Below are 15,651 nucleotides of genomic sequence, written 5' to 3'. Positions count from 1 at the left end.
ATTGTGTTTCAAGTGATTCATCAAATTAGTGGTGTTATCTTTAGTTGCTAACCATGTTGCGTTCACCACTTTTCGGTAGCCGTGACAAATAAGGCCCAATCAGGAGGCGTCATCGTTTCCTTTGGTCTCCATCAGACTGTCCAGACTACAATGCAACCCCAGAGTTTTTATACTAAAACAGGACCAGCAGCATTTCCAAAACTCTCCATTTGAGCGGTTAGAAAACTTGAGTAGTGTGAACGCCAGGCGTCAACGTAGCGTAAGTGACTCGTTTTAAAACTAAAACGTAGTCCACGTAAGTGGACGTAGCCTGAGGCTCTCCGTGTCATCCATATCGTCAGCTTCGCTTTGAGAGAGCACAAACTCACATTAGTTGGACGTGGCGGAGGCACGTGAGGTAGTAACTTTTTTAAGGGAACAGTTCATCCACGCACACACTAGGGAAAGTATTAACCTAATTAACCGACGTGAGCAAGATTAAGTCGGTGAGAGGTTCTACACGTCTACATTTTCGGTTAATTGCCCAGCCCTAATTTAGCCCTTTGTTTGAGAGGGATGCACATCCAAATTTTATATGACATCTACCTCCTGTTCATTTCAAATTAAAACGCAGTAACTGAAAGGTCCCTTTGGTTATTCATAAATTAAATGACGAGAACCATGTTGCCGCTTGATAACACTAAAGCACACACCGTGTTGTTTGACAAAGACTTCGTGCTACATGATAGATCAAATATGATACAATAACAAAGTGCTGAGGAACTATTTTCCCTGTGGGAAGGTCTCTGTACCCGGGGGACATGTTTTGTTGTCACACACAGGTGGGTAGTGACACCGTCTACAGCTCACCCGTTCCAAACATAAACTAAAGCCAAGCCATTGTTACTCAATATGATATACTCATTTACTTTTAAATAGTAAAACATCTTGTACTAAAGCACTGCCATGAAACACTGGAGCGAGCTCATATGGTTTGTGGTCCATGTTCTTGTGACTTTATATGTAACTTGATCTTAATTCTCCTAAGACCACAACATATTCTTTTAAGTCTCTCAGGAGAGAAAATGAAATTCTTTTGTATGGGAACTTACCAGACACAAATCTGCAACCTAGCTCGAGCCCAAAAATAACAAATAAATCAGGCCTTGTATTCAGAAGCCCCCGTTTTACAGTCTGGTTTGAGGCCAAGTGATCCTCCATCAAGCTAATGGTAAAGTTTAGCAGAAGTCTTCCTTTCATATTATCAAAGAAGCCTTCTGTCAGCTCCCTGCACAACATCAACACGGATGATCTTTATTACAGTGAGAAACTCTCATTTAAGACATCAATTCTGGTGAAAACCAACATGCCAAATGGACTGAAGAGAAGATTAATAGTCTCTCTGTACATTTAACTGGAATAAGTTTTATTTGTTGACTCTGGAGGGGACAGAGTCGTAGACGTTTCCGAGCACATCCTACAAATCCAGTTAAATTTGGCTGAACAAACCGAGGCTGGACTCCATAGACTGGATCCATACTAAACCCGCCTTCTTTTCAGCAAGGTGAGCAAAGAATGTTTGAGGTCCCATATAGTATAAAGGTAGATTTCCATGTGTTCTTTGATTATAAAGCAGGTCTAGGTTCTATATTAACGCTGTGAAAAGTATCAAAGCGCTCAATCAACGGAAAATTGCACACAGCCTGTTTTCAGAAACTGAACCTTAAAACGAGCCCTCAGGACTTCTGGAACTTTGTGATGTCACAACTATACAGTCGCCGCCCACCACCATCAAACCATTTTGTTGTTGTTTTAATTTAATTAGCACCAAAACTAGTAGAAGCTGGAAAACGTTTCCGGGGAGAGGGAGATCTGCTGCCACTGCGACCCGACCTTAGATAAGCGGAAGAAAACGGATGGATGGATGGACACCAAGGCTGGGGTTAAAAAAGTCTTTTGCTTAGGATGGTTCCTAACTAAGTGAAATGACCAGGAAGTGTGCATTTGCACGGGAGTTTCACCAAGATACAGGAGAAGGCTAATCGCTTCCACCAGGAGTGTCAACAAGATTTTATTTTGTTTTGTCTTTTTGGGCTTGCATTTCCTGTCCTGACTGTGGAGCTGAATTGGGAGCGGAGCCTGCACCAGAAGCGACCCCAGTTTGGTTCAGTCAAGCAGCGACAACCAACTCACACCTTCATTTCTGCTTCTTTTAAAGCTGTCTTCAGTTTTGCATAGATTCCAGCCTCCAAGCACCAATCAGGAAGAGTGAGAAAGAAATCCTTGCGCCTTCTTTGATTCTTACAATACATGTTTGTACTGATTTTAATGGAAGCCACTCCTTCGAGTACATCATGTTTTGTTACTTTAAAACCAGTCTGACTTTAACTTTTCCAGCCTTATTCATCGCCTTCTGTTCCATGTGTTTTTATTTTCCCTAAATTTCACAAGTGCCAGAGTCGGACACATTAGCTTGAAGGGCTTCCGCTGCTGCTCTGCTTGTTCTTGAAGGGGATGACAAACCCACTCCACAACCGAGCTTACATTAGCATTACTCACTGGGAAACTGCGCAGGCTGTTTAGTTACCTCAATGTGATGTCAAGTCTCACTTTGTCTGAGATTTCACAATGCACGATGCAAATTAAGTCAAGACATGTTCAACCTTGAACGTCCGTGGGAACGCCTCGATACGTGCGCCAACACAGGGTGCAAAGGCTCGGAGGAGACGGATCAAAAGTTTTCATTCCACTGAATGAAAACGGATGAGATAGTGACACCAGTTTAAGGGTCTTTTGACTTTAAATCAATTAGAGACATTTCAGGGAACTACTTAAGGCTTAAAATCGAACATCTTGGAAGCATCACAGGTGTCACCTCGGGGATCTGCAATCAACACGCTCACCTTTTCTCACAAGAACGAGGCACAAAGTTTCAACAGGTTTTCCCATAGGTCGCTAAAACAGATCAGAGATATGACTTAACCTCTACACCAGATACTAATTAAAGCCACCAGAGCATCAGTGACAACAAAGAGCCACTTTCATCTAGTTCCAAAATCCTGAGTCAAGAGCTGAACCTTCACTGTCAGAACATGTGAAACATCGCACAGCTCCGGCAGCCTTGACCGTCTCTGGCCTTACAAGTCTTTCAAGATTTCCGCCATGAGGAATACGCTGGAAGCTGGACTTTCTTTCCTCCATCCTGTCCTCCCTCCTGTTTCATCATCTCCCTCTCTTTCATCTTGCTCTCTCCCCAGCTCTCTCTCTCTCTTTCTCTGCCTCCGTCTCTAATGGACCTGATGGCCTCATCAATAATACACTCAAACATTCGTCTGCTTCAGCGGCTTCAGACAACAATGAACAGATTCTTCATGCTGCTGTGTGCGTATGTTTGCGTGTATCATGTGTGTGGCCACCCCCCCCCCCCCCCCCCCCCCCCCCCCACACACACACACACACACACACACACACACACACTCTTGCCTCTTTTGTAGCTCTGCTGTGGGTCACTGGTTCAGCTAACAAGAGCACAACAACAGGTAACAGGATCCATACTGTCTGTGTTTACGTGTGCGTCTGCCAAAATGAAAGAACGTGTTAATTTAATTGAGTTAACAATGACATGTAACTTAGGAAAGGAGAAGTAAACGTTCCGCATTTTGGCTTGAAAAATGACTTAGACCATCAATCCATTACCAAACTGATGATAAATCAGTGAGCTAATTGGTTTGGCCTCACATAATATATTAGAAATTGCTTTACTAGTGTCAAAACAAGTGACAGCAAAACTATAATCATCTAATCTGAGACTAAATTAAAATCAAAAAGAGAAAAATCTTATGTTAATAAGGAAAAATTGTTCATATAAACAGTCAGTTACGTCAATGTTAAGACATTTACCCCCAAATTAAGACTTAATAAGAGGAATTTGAGAACTTGTTTTCATCATTACTTACTTTTAATGTTTGTTTATTTTGTTTGGCAGAAATAGGCCTCCATACTGAACACATTTTACTGCTAGCACTGTTTGACTTTAAACTGAAATCGATCTGAAACAGCTGATTTATTGATCGCAGTTGATTGTCGGAATATAATATCATTGTGTAATTTATTTATCAGGCAGAGGTATAGGTTCAAGCTTGCATGGACATACTGGATTACCAGCTTGTCTGAGGGATTCTCTGATTTGAATTGCAATATTAACTAAAGTGGTTTCTGCATTGTTGTGGCCCTGACTAACGGTCGTCTAGGTAACTAGGTTTAAGACTTTATTTAAGCCCCTATTCTTATTTTTCTGTCAGTTTATTCTGGCCATACTCAAATGTTATGATTATATTTGAAATCTGTGTAGATAAATTAATATTTTGGGTTTTGAGACAGACAAAAACAATGGCAACTATTTTTTTTGTTTGTTTTTTTAATGGCCATATTGACATTAATTGTTTGTAGCAGCCTTAATAAAGTACTTTTTTTTGGTATGTGTGTGCGTGCGTGTGTGTGTGTGTGTGCGTGTGTGCGTGTGTACTTCAGGGTGTCACATCCCTGTCTCTTACCCAGTCCTCGAAGTGCTTGCTGTTGTTGTGCAGGATGTCCTCGAACTGGATGATGCAGTTGGCCACGAAGTCGTCGTAGCCGATGGGCGCGTCGTGGAAGACGGACAGCTCGATCCGGCGGCCGTCGTGGACCTCCGTGGTGAACTCGTCGTTCCACGCGGGGCTGTTGGTCTTCTGCTTGGTGCAGGTCTGGCCCACGCGGGAGTCGTCCACGTTCAGGGCGATGTACGTGTCCAGGAGGAACGTCTGGGTCTTGGGGCCGACGGCGTGACGCAGGGACCAGGCTGTCGGTTTGAGGCTGAGAGCCTCGCAGATCTTGATCTTCAGCTGCCCGTTGAAGACCACCATGGCGGTGAAACGGCCCCCCCCCTGCCCCCCCAAAAAAACACTTGCTAGTTGAACCGTAACTTGTTTACACTGAAAGCACCTCACCTTTCCCCTCCTCGGCCACTTTTAAAACAACGTACGTCCTCGTGCTCTAACGGTTTGAATAACGGCTCTGTTCAACCGGTGGTCCTCCAGGCAGATCCTGTATTCCTTCCAGTTGAATATGACGCTAACGGACAAAACGAAAACTGTGCAGCCGTTTATTTTGTTTTTATTAATTTTGTCTTGCCTTGAAACGTTTACACTTGTCGAATACGCTTTAAATTTCCTTAAAAAAAATATATATATAAAAAAAAAATAAAGCAGTCCGTTAACCCGGGGCAGCCTTCTTTAGAAGTGAACGGAAGAAATATGAACAGCTACCAACAGTTAGCAAAAAACACATGAGCAAAGGCCCCAGATGTGAGTCGGTGTGTCATGCTTTTATTTATTTATTTATTTACCTTCGAGGGTTTAATAAAGTCCGTTAGCTGTAGCGGGGCACCGTGGAGACAGTAGCCCGTGTTGCATTGCACCGTGTGGCGGTGGGGTGGGAGGCTCCAGATGCCTGCTGGAAGCCGCCGCGGCGCAACGGGGATGTGCGAAACCGGACCGCTGCGACCAGACAGCGGCTGGGAACAACCGCAGCAGGAGCCGGAGAGGAGGGGGGCCGAGTCAGGCGGTAGGTAGGTAGGTGAATAGGGGTGTGTGGGGGGGGGGGTCCCTGCTCCTCGTCGTTGCACGGCCTGGGTTCATCCACTGACGGCTGTTGAGCTTAAACTTCCCGTGGACATACCTTTTGGCTGCCTCCGCCGACACTGCTCTCTGCCTCCGTCTCTCTCGGTGCAGGAAATGCGAAAAACACGTCAGATTTCTCGGAGCCTGGTGTGACAGACTGGGGAGTGCGACGCAGCCCAGACTAGGGAGGTGTTTAGGCTGGAGAGAGGAGAGGGGGCACGGCCGTGTGGGTGAATATACGAGTGGTGGGTGTGGATGGAGGTGGGGGGGGGGGGTGGATAAAATAAAAAAGCTTTACATTCCGCCAAGGTGCCCTTGAGCAAGGCTCTATGTAAACACCCAGGTGGGGTTGAAAAGGAGCATGGTTGCACGCTGCTGCTGCAGTTGTGCACGTCAAACTGTTGAAAATGCAGCGAAACAGGTGTTCAGAAAAATAAAAGGCTGAAAAAAACAAAAAATGTGGATGAGAGCCAGTAAGATGTCCCCCCATACCCCCCCCCCGCCTCCCTCCTCCCTTTGCTTGGAAGTCCAGGTGCAGAAATATGAACATTCATCCACTCAATAAAGGCCAATTGCCAACTCCATAAAAGATGATGCCTTAGGGGGTGAATGTAGGGATATGTGAGGCATGTGTGGAATTTCAAAGAGATGATTGCATGCCATATTACTTAGCCTATTAGCCACATGACCAAGCTGTGTGCTGCACTGTGCAGTTTACTATAGCAAAGAAGAAAAAAACCCATTTAAATTGTGCAGAAATATCTCATTTTGTGGGTTGTTTTCTGATATGGCAGAATTATTAGATTTACAATAACTTACAATAACTAAACAGTTAACCTTGAAATCACTGTGGAAGGGAACACTTGGGAAGCATAAGCCTCATTTAGAGCTGGAGTTTGGTCTGCTTACAATCAAAATTCAATTGTTTTCCCTCTTCGGGCTTTGGAGTTCTCTTTCCCACTGCTGTGTGTGTGTGTGAGTAATACCCTGCACCTGTGAGATTGTGTTGCAATATGGGAATTTTAGCAGGAATTTCACAAATGAAAAATAATGTCTCAAGTCTTCACGGCCTAAAATGAAAGTGCTGCATGCAGACTACACCTTCCCCTGAGCTATGTCACTGTAAAATCATTGTTTTATTGTGTTGAATACCCACCGGAGTGAAATAAGATTGATGTCTGTATCAAGGAGGCCGGACGTACTGTAGCATGTGAGCTGGCGGATATCAGAGGAATTTGATTTTCTGCATGTTCTGCACAAACGCCTGGATTACATACATGAGACTGCGTGTGTGTTTCATCAATGGCACAAGTGGAAAAATGTGATTTACTGAATGTCTGGTCTGACTTGAAATGATATTAGATGAAGAATCAGACATCTTGTGTACCATGTGTGCAGAAATGTGTCTTAGTGGCATTAAATCATTAGCGCAGGAACATACTGTAGCTGGCAGATGCAGCACAAGGCCGACGGCAATTCACATTTTACACAAAGGAGCAGCACATTTATCTGCACAGATAGCGTTTCGTCATTATCTGCGTTCAAGCGGTGTGCAACACAGGAAGGATAACAGACTGGTGATTCAACAGCACATCATGATGACTGAACATGGGCCTTTAACAAACATTTTGTAAAATGTGCCAGGTTTTTAAGGCCTGAAGCAAAACAGAGAAGAAAATGTTCTCTGTATACAAGCACTTATTCATTAGGCATGTGTCAGTTAATATAAATTACCATCTATGTCTCTGTCTCCTGATTTTGCTTTAAAACTTGGCTGTATGATTACAAAATGTACCAGATCTGGATTTTCTATAAACCGCCCGGTCCTGTTGTTAGCGCGCAGGGACTGGCTTTACGTTGAAAACTTTAAATTTAAAGTGTGAGGAAATCTCTAAACACCAGCTAAAGAGTCATAAATATCTGCGATGTATAACAATCTGATATCAGGAAGTCTATTTTAGACATATACAAATTAGAAAATGAAAAACAAAAGTGAAGAGAGCAGTAATATACCGTGGATGCTGTTGTCACTTCACAGCATCCAGTAGCTACTATACAACTGAGCACATAAAAAATAAAAAAAAAACACACTGAACACATCTGACCCCTCCTGGTCGAAATGTAAAACTACAGAGTGAAACAATTAATACCCACTGCATGACACAGGGCAGTAAAACAGGCGTTGTTGAAACTTAAGTAAAAGCATCATCACAAGAACAAAGAATGTCAAACAGTGTATTTTTGTCCCATCAGGATTCAGGCCAATAACCTTTCAGATACCAAACCTGCTTCTTCTTTAACCACCTGAGCTATTAGAGTTTTCTAAAAATGCGAGTACATCCTCTCTCCAGATCTCCACATCATCACTCTCTATAATCTACGCCATTTTTATGCTTTTATGACGCCGGGACTTTTTGTAAAGTTACTTTTCGTCTACAGACTGATTGGAGTTAATTTTCTGCAGATTCCTCCTTCAGCCTGATCCTTCTCGTGCACATCAGTGTTGAAAACAGTCTATTAATGGTCAAATGACAAAGAGCCGCCTGTGCAGGCTGCCGGCATTTGCTGCCATCTAGTGTAACCTAGGCGGAAGTTCAGTCTCTAGTTTACAGTCTTAAACAGCATGTTTTTGCCTCCAGATGCAGAAAAAGTGAACGTAAATTTTAATTTTCTTTATTACAAAATGGAAGTAATATTCTTCTTTCATAATCTGAAAGTAACAATATCCTCCTGTCCCTCATTTTTCCTACTTGTTTTCTCATTAAGCAGATCAGCCGATGTGTCTCTGAGCTCTGCAGATAGGAATCAATCACAGGCCGAGGAAATCCCCTGGACACCGGCCACGTCCTGCCCTCTCTCCCCCTCTCACTCAGCTCGCCTTAAATCAAATGAACATGGCTTGGCAGCGGCGGATGGGATCGTTCTGTAGTTGTCATCACAACTGTAACTATGGTCACACCAGGACAGTAACATCCCCAGTCTCTGCAGGAAAAGAACGATTCTGAAGCATGAAAGGAACATTTTTCTGCGATAAGTGGCTGCAGTCTTTTTTGTGAATCAAAGAGGAAGCAGAGACAAGAGTTTATTGTTCCCAGATAGCTATGAGGACAGTTACCTGTTTTTACTTTTACTGATAAAACAAGACAATCCTTTATTAATGTTCTTTTTAAAAAAATTACATTTTTGACGATTGATAATTGGAACTCTTTTCATCAGGTTTAGGTCCCAGTTTTTCAAATTTGGTCAAAATCTTTGATTCCCAACTGGTCCCTTCCCCTTAAAGCAAACCAGTGTCTATAAGTGACCTACCATATTCACTTGCACATGTGACACGTTTTTTCTTGTTATATTTGAATCATTTTGATGCAGAAAATTATTAGAATGTCTGAAAGAATTAACACAATTTTGTCCAGTAGAAATTAGTTTTTTCTTCTTATATATACATCCTGTTAATCCAGACTCCACTTGTGATTCTTTATGGGGGTCCAAACCAATTCCCCTTTAAATAAACTCTCCCCTGAAGCAGCGTGTGCAGCCTATTTTTCTTTTTATAATGTCTAACATACAGTATATCTTTTCCTGTGTGAATATCATAACTAATAAAAATATTTATATTACGTTTTTTTTTCAAGTCAAGTCAATGATATCTTGTGACATAAAAAGTTTGCACATTTGATATTTTCTCCTAAAGGTATAAAATCACATATCCTCATAATCGTGAGCAAAATCCATTCACTGATGAAGACCAAGTGATGTGGCTGAAAGCTCAGAAAAATAATCCACCAAGTGACCTTATGCTAAGATTAAAAACTACTGTTTCCGAGGTCAAAAATGAATCTTCACATTCAAAAAGTAATTTTTTCTTACCTGTATATTTCTGTGTCAGTTGCAGTAGCTGCTATTAAACAGCAGGGGCCACCAAACATCAATCAAATATTATAATCTTTTTATAATCGTTTCCCAAGGCCCATTTAATTCTCCTCTCTCTGTGACATCCACTGACTCCGTCCATGCTGTCAGTCTGCATCGGTGTGTGTTTTAGTGTGTGTTTTAGTGTGTGTGTCTTTCTGCTTGTCTAGAAAAATGGCCATGATGACAGAATATGCAGAAATTAACACGCATGTTTTATGGCACATCTGCTCTATTAAACACCACGCAGCTGGCGGTGAAAGATGTGAACGTTGTGCACAAAGAGAAAGACGATGAGCAGCAAAACCAATGACATTGCAAGTACCTGCTCTGCATCCTGCATATCCTCATAATCCTCATTCATCCACATCCCTCCGGTGCAGTTAGTTATTCCGCAGTTTAATTATAAACAAACTGTCAAAAATCAATATTAGTTTTTTTTTTTCCTTCTTCTTTTTCATTTTCCTCACAGTGGGTTCTTTGTGTAAGCCAATCAATATTCCTACTTTGGCCCTTGGGAGGAGGTTAAAAACGATCTATAATAGGATTCAACTCAAGCAGCAGGAATAACAACAAGCCAAACCAATTTCCCACAGGCGAACAGTGAGGCACAGGCTAACGCTGTTTACTGTCCCTTGGAGCTTTAAACTAGTAGATTTGAGCAGCTCATGTTGATCAGGCCTTTCAGACTGCAAATGCATTTGAAGACTGAATAGACAGGAGTTTGATGACTTTAATTTGCCGCATTTTGTCTGAAAAATACCAATAAACATTTATTAAAAAAGTGTTTGTTAAATATGACCCAAAAAAAACCCCCATCCACTTTGCACAAAGTCTCATTATACCAACACTTGTGTCACCAAACTCTTACAATTAATTTTCTATTTCATATCCACCCAGAAAGTTAATGAATATTGATGTGAGAAGGGTGCATATCTCCATATCCTTGACCTTGTCATTTTATCTCGACTTGCAAGGCAGCGTAGAACCCAGATCAGTATTCCCATCACAGGACATTTGATAAATACTCTCCCTAATTTAGAGGCAACGCAGATGGTCTCGTTGCTGGCAAAAGACCTGCAAAATTAGGACAAAGAAAAAAGTGTACGTCAGCATTAGTAGCATCAAGGTGCACCGCGGAGAGCGGGAGGCAGCGCTGTGTGTCCCAGGAGGAGGTGTGGAGAGGAAAATCCAGCCTGCAGTAAACCAGCTGTTTCCTCAAGAGGTGGCCGACTGCCAGAACAGCAGCTGTATTCAGATAATATAGATTCTAAATAAGAGTCATCTGGAGTTATCTGAAGAGTTAAATATGATTCAGAGCTGTGGGGAGAGCAGTAAACGACAAACCAAACCACACACGCGTTTGGATGGCTTCTCATTAAAAAAAAAGGAAGTGGTTAGAAAATATTTAAATATTGTAGATTAATGCGCCGTGAATGAAGGAACAAACCCATGAAAATAAAATCTGTCTTGATCATATTTACCAGATAGAGATGGATCTTATACATGCTCTGATCTGCTGAACACAAGCAGTCACTGTGAGTATGCTTGATTTGTTCATTTATCTTCTTCCCCAAATCATATTTTTTTTCCCCCTAAATTAGTAAGTTAGAAGATAGAAACTGACTTCGACACACAGGACAATGCATTCTGGATGCTGTCCCCTGCAGTCAGCTTTGGTTACTTTCAATCGTGCCTACATTTTGTTTTCTAACCATAATCAAATAGTTCTAGCCGCCTGAACTTAATCAAACTTTGATTGGTGGAAAATTGGGAAACAGTATAAATCTTTTTATTTTCCCTTTGTTTTGCAAAATGTTAAACGGGTCAATACTTTCACCTGTGAAGGTGGTGACTGTGCTAGAGCTGAACACATTCTGCTCTTCAAATGTTGTTAATATCATCTATCAACAGTAGAAATGAAGTAAAAGGCAAGAAAGTGAATCTGTGAACACTGAGGACAGAATAATAAACACAACTAGAAAATTCCTGGAGAAATTTTGAATGTGTCTGCTGCTTGGTGCGTGTAATTCATTCCTCTCATTTCAGTCTGCACAAAGGACGTGACTTTCAGTTTCATTCACGTCGTAGAGACTCATCCTGACACTGACCTCAGTCACTGCAGGTGCCGCTACAAATCTCTTTGACACAATCGCAAACTTGAGTTCGTCATGCAGATTTATCTTACAGGTTTACAAAGTTTGATTTAAAACTACAAACATTGGAATTATTTTTTAAGGTCACTTTACAAGCTCAGTCATTTTGACTCTAATTTGAGACTATATACACGTATGGGGTGGAGTAATAGGACTTACCTTATCTTGCTGGTTTCCAGAAATCGTGGTTCTGACCCGAGGTGGATTCTGCCGTCCCTATGAAAAACACAAAGGAAAAATAAGGACATGTGAAGCAGCTCCTCTTTTGACTATGAAATGTTTGAGGCAGTCTTAGGACATAAGATGTATCAATAATCCACTTAAAACTCATTTAGTATATACTGTAATAAATATACATTAGTGGTGAGGCAACACAGAGAAACTAAGAGGAAGAGCTTCTGTCTATGTATCACATGCAAAGCACAAAACTTTAAAACTTGATGCTCAAAATTCCTGCAAGTGTGTGACACTGAGGTTATAAGTAGAATTTAAATTCAGGTGTGAAAATAGGATCTACATACTTGTAACCTCCATACACCTGCAGATTTATGAAGGCAAGGGGATACTGCAGGACACATGGGTGGGCCTTGGCAGGATATAGCAGCATGAGGACGGGATGACGACATCACCACAAAGGCAGACTCAGAAAATAAGGTTTATTGCTGGATAGGTTTTCACTTACAAGATATTTGGCTTGGTGTAGTATTCAATTAATGTAATCATAGGAAATATATAAAAACACTAAACTATGTACTAAAGTGTTTTAGAACGACAAAACTCCTGCAAGATGAGCAAAAGGCATTGATTAGGGGATGTGGAAAATATCACAGTATAGACAATATCTGTCATGTGCAGGGATAATACCTCAAGGTGACCGTTACTAAAGTGAGCGCTACTAAAGTGACCGTTACTAACGTGACCGCTACTAAAGTGACGTTTACTAACGTGACCGTTACTAAAGTGAGCGCTACTAAAGTGACCGTTACTAACGTGACCGTTACTAAAGTGACTGTTACTAACGTGACCGCTACTAAAATGACCGTTACTAACGTGACCGTTACTAAAGTGAGCGCTACTAAAGTGACCGTTACTAACGTGACCGCTACTAACGTGATCGCTACTAAAGTGACGTTTACTAACGTGACCGTTACTAAAGTGAGCGCTACTAAAGTGACCGTTACTAACGTGACCGTTACTAAAGTGACCGTTACTAACGTGACCGCTACTAAAGTGACCGTTACTAACGTGACCGCTACTAAAGTGACCGCTACTAAAGTGACCGCTACTAACGTGACTGTTACTAACGTGACGGTTACTAACGTGACGGTTACTAACGTGACCGTTACTAAAGTCACCGCTACTAACGTTACCACTACTAAAGTGACCGTTACTAACGTGACCGTTACTAAAGTGACCGCTACTAACGTGACCGCTACTAAAGTGACCGCTACTAAAGTTACCGTTACTTAAGTGACCACATAACGTGACCACTACTAAAGTGACCGTTACTAACGTGACCGTTACTAAAGTGAGCGCTACTAAAGTGACCGTTACTAACGTGACCGTTACTAAAGTGACCGTTACTAACGTGACCGCTACTAAAGTGACCGTTACTAACGTGACCGCTACTAAAGTGACCGCTACTAAAGTGACCGCTACTAACGTGACTGTTACTAACGTGACGGTTACTAACGTGACGGTTACTAACGTGACCGTTACTAAAGTCACCGCTACTAACGTTACCACTACTAAAGTGACCGTTACTAACGTGACCGTTACTAAAGTGACCGCTACTAACGTGACCGCTACTAAAGTGACCGCTACTAAAGTTACCGTTACTAAAGTGACCACATAACGTGACCACTACTAAAGTGACCGTTACTAACGTGACCGTTACTAAAGTGAGCGCTACTAAAGTGACCGTTACTAACGTGACCGTTACTAAAGTGAGCGCTACTAAAGTGACCACTACTAAAGTGACCGTTACTAACGTGACCGCTACTAAAGTGACCGCTACTAAAGTGACCGCTACTAAAGTGACGTTTACTAACGTGACCGTTACTAAAGTGATCGCTACTAAAGTGACGTTTACTAACGTGACCGTTACTAAAGTGAGCGCTACTAAAGTGACCAATACTAACGTGACCGCTACTAACGTGATCGCTACTAAAGTGACGTTTACTAACGTGACCGTTACTAAAGTGACCGCTACTAAAGTGACCGTTACTAACGTGACCGCTACTAACGTGATCGCTACTAAAGTGACGTTTACTAACGTGACCGTTACCAAAGTGAGCGCTACTAAAGTGACCGCTACTAACGTGACCACTACTAAAGTGACCGTTACTAACGTGACCGCTACTAAAGTGACCGCTACTAAAGTGACCGCTACTAAAGTGACGTTTACTAACGTGACCGTTACTAAAGTGACCGTTACTAACGTGACCGTTACTAACGTGACCGCTACTAACGTGATCGCTACTAAAGTGACGTTTACTAACGTGACCGTTACCAAAGTGAGCGCTACTAAAGTGAGCGCTACTAACGTGACCGCTACTAAAGTGACCGTTACTAACGTGACCGCTACTAAAGTGACCGCTACTAAAGTGACCGCTACTAACGTGACCGTTACTAACGTGACCGCTACTAACGTGATCGCTACTAAAGTGACGTTTACTAACGTGACCGTTACTAAAGTCAGTGCTACTAAAGTGACCGCTACTAAAGTGACCGTTACTACCGTGACCGTTACTAACGTGACCGCTACTAACGTGACCACTACTAACGTGACCGTTACTAACGTGACCGTTATTAAAGTGACCGCTACTACGTGACCGCTACTAAAGTGACCGTTACTAACGTGACCGTTACTAATGTGACCGTTACTAAAGTGACCGCTACTAAAGTGACCGCTACTAACATGACCGTTACTAACGTGACCGCTACTAACGTGACCGCTACTAAAGTGACGTTTACTAACGTGACCGTTACTAAAGTGAGCGCTACTAAAGTGACCGTTACTAACGTGACCGATACTAACGTGACCGCTACTAACGTGATCGCTACTAAAGTGACGTTTACTAACGTGACCGTTACCAAAGTGAGCGCTACTAAAGTGAGCGCTACTAACGTGACCACTACTAAAGTGACCGCTACTAAAGTGACCGCTACTAAAGTGACCGCTACTAAAGTGACGTTTACTAACGTGACCGTTACTAAAGTGACCGCTACTAACGTGACCGTTACTAACGTGACCGCTACTAACGTGATCGCTACTAAAGTGACGTTTACTAAAGTGACCGCTACTAAAGTGACCGTTACTACCGTGACCGTTACTAACGTGACCGCTACTAACGTGACCACTACTAAAGTGACCGTTACTAACGTGACCGTTACTAAAGTGACCGCTACTACGTGACCGCTATTAACGTGACCGTTACTAAAGTGACCGCTACTAAAGTGACCGCTACTAACGTGACCGTTTGTAACGTGACCGTTACTAAAGTGACCGCTACTAACGTGACCGCTACTAACGTGATCGCTACTAAAGTGACGTTTACTAACGTGACCGTTACCAAAGTGAGCGCTACTAAAGTGAGCGCTACTAACGTGACCACTACTAAAGTGACCGCTACTAAAGTGACCGCTACTAAAGTGACCGCTACTAAAGTGACGTTTACTAACGTGACCGTTACTTAAGTGACCGCTACTAACGTGACCGTTACTAACGTGACCGCTACTAACGTGATCGCTACTAAAGTGACGTTTACTAAAGTGACCGCTACTAAAGTGACCGTTACTACCGTGACCGTTACTAACGTGACCGCTACTAACGTGACCACTACTAAAGTGACCGTTACTAACGTGACCGTTACTAAAGTGACCGCTACTACGTGACCGCTATTAACGTGACCGTTACTAAAGTGACCGCTACTAAAGTGACCGCTACT

General features: G+C 42.4%; 1 protein-coding gene and 1 long non-coding RNA gene across 2 annotated transcripts in view; one reads left to right on the top strand and one right to left on the bottom strand.

Moving 5' to 3' along the window:
* Positions 1 to 5,874, bottom strand: part of LOC130181245 (protein kinase C epsilon type-like) — a 69,299-nt gene extending 63,425 nt beyond the window's left edge. The window contains exons 1-2 of the mRNA XM_056395232.1: positions 5,363 to 5,874; positions 4,533 to 4,901 (exon numbers count right to left, since the gene is read on the bottom strand). Coding sequence (XP_056251207.1) covers positions 4,533 to 4,880 — 348 coding nt within the window. The 5' untranslated portion in view covers positions 4,881 to 4,901; positions 5,363 to 5,874. The remainder of the gene's footprint in view (positions 1 to 4,532; positions 4,902 to 5,362) is intronic.
* Positions 5,454 to 9,253, top strand: LOC130181246 (uncharacterized). Its single transcript, XR_008829543.1, has 2 exons — positions 5,454 to 5,580; positions 8,406 to 9,253. It is a non-coding gene; the product is annotated as an uncharacterized LOC130181246 (long non-coding RNA).
* Positions 9,254 to 15,651: the final 6,398 nt, after the last annotated feature.

Source organism: Seriola aureovittata, chromosome 14 (genome assembly GCF_021018895.1).
Source record: "Seriola aureovittata isolate HTS-2021-v1 ecotype China chromosome 14, ASM2101889v1, whole genome shotgun sequence".
In the NCBI taxonomy this organism is placed as follows: Eukaryota; Metazoa; Chordata; class Actinopteri; order Carangiformes; family Carangidae; genus Seriola; species Seriola aureovittata.
This window is presented reverse-complemented; position numbering and strand designations above follow the sequence as displayed.